This window comes from Periplaneta americana, chromosome 13 (assembly GCF_040183065.1).
Source record: "Periplaneta americana isolate PAMFEO1 chromosome 13, P.americana_PAMFEO1_priV1, whole genome shotgun sequence".
Classification (NCBI taxonomy): Eukaryota; Metazoa; Arthropoda; class Insecta; order Blattodea; family Blattidae; genus Periplaneta; species Periplaneta americana.
In genome coordinates, this window is record NC_091129.1 from 123,865,321 (window position 1) to 123,874,491 (window position 9,171).

General features: G+C 34.8%; 1 protein-coding gene across 1 annotated transcript; it reads left to right on the forward strand.

Moving 5' to 3' along the window:
- Positions 1–3,389: 3,389 nt before the first annotated feature.
- On the forward strand, positions 3,390–8,923 carry LOC138712357 (sperm flagellar protein 2-like). The gene has a single exon (XM_069844023.1). The coding sequence runs from the start codon at positions 3,485–3,487 to the stop codon at positions 8,729–8,731; it is 5,247 nt and encodes a 1,748-aa protein (XP_069700124.1). The 5' UTR covers positions 3,390–3,484; the 3' UTR covers positions 8,732–8,923.
- The last annotated feature ends 248 nt before the right edge of the window (positions 8,924–9,171 follow it).

Sequence of the window (9,171 nt, forward strand, 5' to 3'; positions counted from 1 at the left end):
CGCACTAATAATACCGCCATGATAGCCAGATTCAAGGTGATATCCAACCCGTAACTAATTCGAAGAGAGGGAGAAAATATTCATGAAAATAATGTACAATAATAATTACAATTATAAATGCTGTATGTTCTCTTTTCTGGCGCAAGTCTTATCAACAAGTATTTCAAGAGATGCTAAATAAATTCCTTTCAAAGGCGTGGAAATTGTCTCTTTCTGGGTGTGTCCTTGATTATGTGGTGGTCAGAAGTCGCACTACCTGTGGATATTTAGTGCTGATTTTAAAATTGTCACAGGACATTCATCATGACAAATTAAACGCAAACTAGTCATTGACTAAAACTAGAGACCAAGGCAATAAATAATACAATCAACAATATCACTGGAGAAGTAATACTCACAATGTATTTCCTACGTATACGTTGCTCATTTGTGAATGCTAAAATCGCCTTGCTCATGATACAGTTCACATCGAACTATCGTATTCACGTTTAATTTCCCATTGTTAATGTAGTCTAAGGCAGCGGTTCTCAACCTCTTTAATTTAGAAAATTTGCAGTACGTACCACATACCACTGTCCATTTAACTATTTATTATTAGGACATCCATTTACTAGAATATTGAAAAAAATCCGGAACTTGACGTTACAGAATTTAAAATTTTGTACGGAATGACCCTATAGGTCTTATTCTAGTGCGCCTGCATCGCTGCACCTTGGTGAACCAAAAGAGGTGGGCTCTTTCTGTGAAGGCTTTTATACAGAATTGGACTTGTACTGTATAAAGTCGTGTATTAAGAAGAAGAGGATCCAAATAACTAAAACCGCGTGAAGTGTTAAGTGTTAACTAGGAAATGTTAGTATTATGATTTTAAATAGGACAGACAGTTAAAATTTAAGAACGATATTTTTAAAGAGTAATAATGATCAACAGAATATTCTGCATGAAAAATAGTGTAGAGTGTTGCAATGATTGAAACGAATAAAATGTAAAAGACTAAAAGCAGGTCGAGTAAGATGGGATGTAGAAAAACCGTAATTATATATAAATTTATGTTAGTAAGAGGTAGAATACTCGAAGGAACGTGAGTAAAGTGTGATCTGGGAGGCGAATTAGCAGATGGTGGATGTTTGAGATCAGTCGGGATTTCATATTAATTGTAGAAAGATGTTATAGAAAATTATGGTGGAACCTATAACAAGAAACGTGATGGTACACGATAACTGGTATAAGTGATGGTAAATAAATGAATAAATAAATAAATAAATAAATAAATAAATAAATAAATAAATAAATAAATAAATAAATAAATAAGTAAAAAGGTAAAAAAAGGTAAAGGTATCCCCGTAACATGCCATGAAGGCACTTGGGGGGCATGGAAGTAGAGCCCCATGCTTTCCATGACCTCGGCACTATAGAATGAGGTGCTGTGGTCGGTACCACGCTCTGACTGCCTTTTACCCCCGGGAAAGACCCGGTACTCAATTTTATAGGAGGCTGAGTGAACCTCGGGGCCGTTCTGAAAGTTTGGCAACGTGAAAAAATCCTGTCACCACCTGGGATCGAACCCCGGACCTTCCAGTCCGTAGCCAGCTGCTCTACCAACTGAGCTACCCGGCCGCCAATAAATAAGTAATTAAATAAATAATTAAATAAATAAATGAGTAAACAAATAAATAAGTAAATAAATAAATAGATAAATAAATAAATAAGTAAATAAATGAGTAAATGAATAATTAAATAAATAAAAGTAAATAAATAAACAAGTAAATAAATAAATAAATAAATAAATAAATAAATAAATAAATAAGTAAGTAAGTAAATAAATAAGTAAGTAAATAAATAAGTAAATAAATCAATAGATAAATAAATAAGTAAATAAATAAATAGATAAATAAATAAATAAGTAACTAATTAATAAGTAGTAAATAAATAGATAAATAAATAAATAAGTAAATAAATAAGTAAATAAATGAGTAAGTAAATAAGTAAATAAATAAGTAAATAAATAAATAAGTAAATAAATAAATAAGTACAAAAATAAATAAGTAAATAAATAAGTAAGTAAATAAGTAAATAAGTAAGTAAATAAATAAATAAGTGAATAAATAAATAAGTAAATAAATAAGTGAATGAAAAAATAAGTAAATAAGTTAATAAATAAGTAACATAATAAATAAAAAAATGAAATAAATGAACGAACGAATAAATAAATAAATAAATAAATAAATAAATAAATAAATAAATAAATAAATAAATAAATAAATAAATAAATAAATAAATAAATAAATAACTACCGTTACCAGTGTCAAAAGAAACGAGACTGATGAACACTTGCAATAAAAATTGTTTCGGTGAAACTGTGTTCATCATTTATAGGATGATGAAAATATGCTTTGATTATTTGAGAAAGTTATTTGATTATTTTGGATCGCTGTTACTTCATAGCAATTGTACGAAATCTGTATAACAAAATTGTTAAAATTATATTTGAGACATACATACATACATACATACATACATACATAACATACATACATACATAACATACATACATACATACATACATACATAACATACATACATACATACATAACATACATACATACATACATACATAACATACATAACATTCATAATACATACATAACATACATACATACATACATATACATACATACATACTATTACATTACATTACATACATACATTATATTATTTCATTGTATGTTTAAGGTGTAATCCACTTATTATTGACTCGCACTTTGTCATAGCAATGGGTGCGATTCTGCAAGCATGGCTAGCCCGGAGACTCGGCGTCGTGCTTCCACTGGATCCCTGCTTATTTGCCAGCCATGTTGCTGACGGCACGTTACTAGCCCGTCTATTACACAGCTTTGATATCATAAATGCGGACAATGCGAACACGGTTACTCCCACTAACGACGCCTCCGCACGTCTACAAAATCTTCTCCGTCTTCAGGGCTGGCTTAAGTTAATTGGAATTGAATGTGATGAATTAACACTCAAATATATATCTGAAGAAAGGGGTTCAGCAGCCATAAAACTGTTTTATGAAATATATCTTGCACTTGAGGTATATAAAAGATCGCATTTTACTACTCAGAAAGAGCAACTGGACCTTTACGACACGTATGGAACTAGATTCAACGTGAAGAACGTTCCCGAATCTGCGATTGGTGAAGTTAACGTAGACACACTTAATCCTCTGGCACTTCCACTCGTAAATAAAACTAATATGGTATCTTGGTACAGACGTAAATCTCAATGTGTAGTTGATAAGTGCAATGCAGCCAGGAAAAGATTTGCTGAATATACGCATTTACCACGTTCAGGTGCTAAAGTTTGTTACATGCCAGAAGTATGCGAAAGTTTGGACAACAAAAAAGAAATAGAAAAATGTCAAGTTAAGCAATTATTTATCTCCTCAAAAGATGATGAACATGCTTTGTCTTTCCATAAATTAATGGAAATGGAAGCTCATGGCAAGCGTCTTTCGGAAGATACTTCGATTAAAACACAAGAGGCCAAAGATTATATTTCTTCTCTTAAGAAACGTTGTCAAAAGCAGGTTGCACATAAAGCATTCAAATCGCAAATGCAAGACATGTTGCTGACAGATTTGTGGGGTAAAATGTTGGCTAATGACGAAATGGATTTTAATAACTTAGTTTCAAGAAAATTACTGAAACAGTCACAATACGAGAAACAAATGGTTTCTATGCTATGTAACATCCGACACAAAGAAAAAGTTATTGCAGAAAATCGACTTTATATTGACAGTATTGAGTTGGCGGAACGAGAAAAAGAAGTCGCTGCAGCTGTTACCAGAGAATGTAATGACATGGAAAAAGCGAAACTGGATTGGGAAACTGAAAAACAGAGAAACTTGGAGTTACACAAGAGATTATATGAAGAAAAACTACGGCTCAAATATCAGAAACATTACAATTTGTGCTCCGACATTGTGAACGACCTGACAGACATAGGCATCGCTGTCGCAGAATTCAGGAATGCCAACAATGACATACTTCCTCCTAGTGTGTGGAACCAATGGAAAGCCTTGTTCCTTGCAAGTCAACCAATATTCGAAGATAAGGACATATCCCGTGACAGCATCAGCGAAACGAAGTCCATAGAACTAGCATCAATCGAAGCAGTAGAAAAAGAGAGACAGGAGTCAATGGACGAATCCGACTTGACTGATTACCTTTCTCTGTTGGGGATTTGGTTTCTAGAAGACCTGTGCCCAGAACTAGCAGGCGGAGATGGGAATCTGTATGTTCTAGGTTATATTGTGCACAGACTGTTGGATCTTAAATATCCTCCACTTCCTACACCGGTCATAGCAGATCTTCCACCTGTTTCCATAGCCACTGCTGTAGTTGGGTTGAACGACGGAAAAATTATTCCTATCCTGAGGCAACTCCTCCACAGCCATGATGTCTATGTAATAGAATTGGAGAATGTCATAGACTATTGTCTGCAAAGTTATAAGCAAGAAGCAAACGGCAATATTAAAATAGACTTTAATTTTAATCAAAGCAATGAAGCTACTGCTGTTGAAACTAAATCAAATCTAAAAGGGAGGACTAAAAAAGAAAACAAAAAGAAAATATCTAGTAAATCCGCATCAGAAACGATTCTTACATCAGACTCTGTCCAAAAAAGAGATGATACTAAGCCTGATCTCTCGAATATAGATGTTGCCACTCAAACGCCGAACAATATACTAGAAGATGATGGGGAAGAAGGCAATTTGACGATGCGTGCTTCCCTTGGCAAACAAGCTTTTGAAATCTTAGGACACGGTGAACAAATCGATGATGCTTTGCTTGTAAAAATGTTGGTGGAATACTTGAAGAGTCTAAAGGATATGAAAGGATGGGTGATAATTAATTACCCTATATCTTATGCGCAGGCTGCTTTCTTGGAGGAATCACTGTCTGGCATGAAGCTACCAACTGCACACGAGGAAGTAGACAGTATGGATTGTATAGAAGAAGTAGAAAAAAGAAATTTGTCTCGTGGTGAGAATAGTGAACACATAACATCTTTTCCCTTATCCAGACTTGTCCCCAACCCAATAATCTATACTGTACCAGAACCTCCGAGCACATATTTGACAGCGTATATCTCAATAAAAAAGAACAGGCGGTTAGTTGAGGGGAAAGATGTTAAAACGAAGAAGAAAAAGGGAAATGAAAATGCAAAGGGAGAAATACGAGTAAGAGATCAAGAAGATAAAAGTCAGCAAAAAATTGTCGTAGAACAAAATGAACAAGATATTAAACAAGATGTTGAAGTGAGCGACGAAAATGTATCTCCACTCGAGTCCTTTTACATAGATCAAGGAGTTAGTTATTCTTTCTATTACGAGGTATTCGACTTCCCCACCATAAAACAACTTGCGAGAAGAATTGTCGGAGATGTAGGAATCCCTGAAACTCCATCTGTGGAACTATTCGGAGATATTGTTGAAGAACTAGCAGCGACACTGTATTCTGAAGGAAAGAGATCAAAATCTTCAACAAGTAAGAGAAAAGTTGGATCCGGTAAGAATGTTAGAAGTCGCAATTGTATAAAAGATAGGAAAGAAAGTGGAACAGACATCTTAGATATTACAGGGTCGAAGAGTCTAAAAGAAAAGAAGGCTATTGAGGAAGAGAGGAAAAAGAGTAAGGGCGACAAAGAAGCATCACCAGATGAGGAACTCCATTACAGAGATAAAGCGACCGACAGTGTAGGAAAAAAAACAGGCGATAAAAATGGAGCAGAGAAAGGATCTTCGAAAACAGAAGCTACAGAGGACTCCAATACAGGTGCTGGTAATAAAGATAAAGATGTAGCTCAAGATTTCGTTCCTTCTCATCTCCCTCCTAAAGCCTCAGTGACGGTCCTTGCAGACATCGACCAGGAAACAACGGAAGTGGATGCTCCTCCCTCTCCGGTAGAGAAAGAACCGCTAAAACCTGGCGAAGAAGACTGGCAGTACGTTGACTTGGACATCACAGAGCCAATGTATATGTATCTTGCAACATTGTGGGAGAATCTGGAATGTGTTTACTTGGAGGATTTCAAGAAGCTTTTCTTTATGAAACGCATCCATTATAACTTAATTTTACCTTATATAAATTTCGTAACAGACAATATAAGAAGCTTTATTCAAAGACCAGATAAGAAGCAACAGATTTTGTACAGATTTCAGAAGAATTACAATGAAATTGATGAAGATATGAGACAGGATAATGAAATTAAAAGCGAATTACATTGTAGAGTGTCCGAGGTTCAAAACGAATTGTGGGACATCTGCGACCAGCATAAGAAAGAGGTTGAGGGTGAGAGACAGAAAATTATACGAGAGAACTGGTTTGCAGAGGAAATGGGAGTTATTACAAACATATTTATATCTGCAGTGCAATTAGAAATCGATAGGTGTGTCGATACATTACAAATGGTCCATGATTATTATCAAGCTATGCTAGGAAAACGTCCATCTAAGAAGCTGATAAGAAACGTTATGGTCCCACATTTGGAAATGTCGGAAAAGATCAGTTCAGCCAGATCATCTGACAGTTCAATTGGATCCCAACGTAAAAGAAAATCTGATCAACAGAAATTTGTATCTGGAAAGAGATTTAAGGAAGTAATTGCTAAAATGTTAATCGAAACACAGAATAATCATGTAACAGGCTCGCCATTTCATGAAGTTATCAATAATACTATTATAAATGTATCCAAATTGATTGATCAGTTTTTTATTGACTATCAAAACGTCGTTGCGAAAGAGGATGATACGTTAAATCCCAAACTTCCTGTAAAGGGAACGATAAATAAGGATAAAAAAGCCAAGAAACAAAACCAATCGCCAACAGAGGACGATGAAGAAGCGAAGAAGATGAAAATAATAAAAGATGCTAGTAAACAACTCTTTGAAGAATGGTCAAAAGCTATACGAAGCGAAACTTCTAGAACACACTTCAGGCTCAAATTAATAAAAGAAAGAGCATTTATTGAACTCAATGATTTGCAAGGAAGAGCGCTTAATTTATTCTCTACTTTGCGCGAAGAGATATCTAGAAGATACGAACGTGAAATAAAAAGCGTAAACACTCTTTGTGTGGTGTTGCTGAATGCCATAGAGGAAGAAATACCTATACAACAGGAACTTGTTCTGGATCAAGATGAATTTTACATTCGACCAGGCGTTCTGTTGTACCCCAATCTTCCTGAAGAACCTCCACCGGTCATTGAAGAACGTATTCTTGACAACGAATTCCGTATTGGTCAGTTGGGGAAACTGATGGAAATCTTCACATTAATAGCACCGGTAGGATTAATACCCCAGCGAGCTCTAGTGTACATGCTGGAAGATATGATTGTGTGCAGAGCAGAAGAAGGCGAAAGAAAATATCTTCCAAAACTTTGGTACATGCTCACTACGCTAGAGATCCCCATTCTTGTTGATAAAATCTTTGGAGATTTAATATATGTAGACTGGAAAGATTTCCTAATATTATGTTTGAACTTACCATTTCCAACAATGGAAGAAATCCTTATAATGCGACAGCAATTCAGATCATTAGACAAAGCATTAACTGAGATCATATCTCACGATGATTATCATAAAATTGTTATGTGGTACAAGAAATATCTTCCTGATGGCCCTCAGGAGCGACTACGTGCTAACTTGGCTTCCGAATTACTCTTCACATTATTCCAAGTGAAAGAAGACCAAACGAACTACACTGCTCTCCTCCTTTACTTCTGCAAAGACGAAGATTCAAAGAAAGGGTTTGGAAAAGCCTTAGCTTTGTGTACAGGTCGTATGGTTTTCGTTTCTTCTGAAGAATACAATGCTTATAAACTAAAAATGGAGGAGAAAAGAAAACACAACGGTGAAGCTAAAAGCAGAGCTGAAGAACTGATTTCTACAGTGTTAGAAAACGCTATTGAAGAAGTTGAAGATAATATAATATCTGAAATTTCTAGCACGAACAGTGATATTAAAGAAAATTCTTCCAGTCTCACTAAAGACATTAAACTAAGGAGTGAAAGTGGAAAGAATGTTATTGAAAAAGAGACGAAAACTTTATTTAAAAACACTGCTTACATTACTCAACACAGTTCTAAGAAGAACAATAAAAATAATGGAACAACGGTTAAACTTTCTGTGAATAATTCGAATTCATCGACTAAGAATTATGTGCAATCAACTGATGAAACTAATAACAATACGTCAAATTCCGACTCAAACGACAAAACGAGTTTAAAACAAATAAATGAAGAAGTTACTGAAGACACGAGAACGTTTGATACAGTAATGCAAAAAATAAGTGAGAAAGCTAGTAACTTCAGTAATCATAATAAGCAACAGAGCTGTATTTCTGTATATGAAGATGTCCCATACGGCGAGTTCGATCTCGATGATACCTATATGCAGAGAGTTTCGTTCGATATTCTCTTCACAGTTTTGGTTATACGTCTTCAATGGTACGTAAAACAACCTGAATTTACTCAAGGAGGATTGAGTCTTGTACAAGAATTGAGAAAGATTTTCGGCGATCTTGCGAATAAGGAAAATAACACAATTTTAGTGCATCAATTTATTGAACACCCTTTCGTTGAGAAGCTGTTATCGAAGGTAAATACGTTTAAAATTATTGATATGACTAAAGAAATTAATGAAATCATAAACAAGAGATATGCATAAATATAACAAATTACAAAAAGTCACACAATTGTGTTTGTGGAGACTGTAATATGGTCCCTTCTTTTCCATGATAAAGTACTAGTGAAATAATTTAATTGATTTAACTGTATATTACGTATTTGGCATATAACATTTCTCTTTTAGTTGGGATGTGCTTCAACTTCAAAATTATAGCAATTGTTAGGTGCAATATAGCGCCATCTTCATCAGGTTTTACAAGATGTAATTGTACTATATCCAGCGTAATAATAAAGTAAAGCATAGGACACGAACAAATCTGTTCAGTTTATATGACAACGAACAAAAGAGTTGCTACCAATTCAGAGACTTCAAGATCATGTGCATGTTTTTGACTGCCTCCGTGGTCCGGCAGTCAGAATGCTAGCTTCCAGATCTGGAGGTCCCGGGTTCAATTCCCGTTCTCCACTCTCGGGGATTTT

Coding starts and splice junctions, on each gene's coding strand:
- LOC138712357 (XM_069844023.1), top strand. CDS start 3,485: ATGGAAATGGAAGCTCATGGCAAGCGTCTTTCGGAAGATACTTCGATT.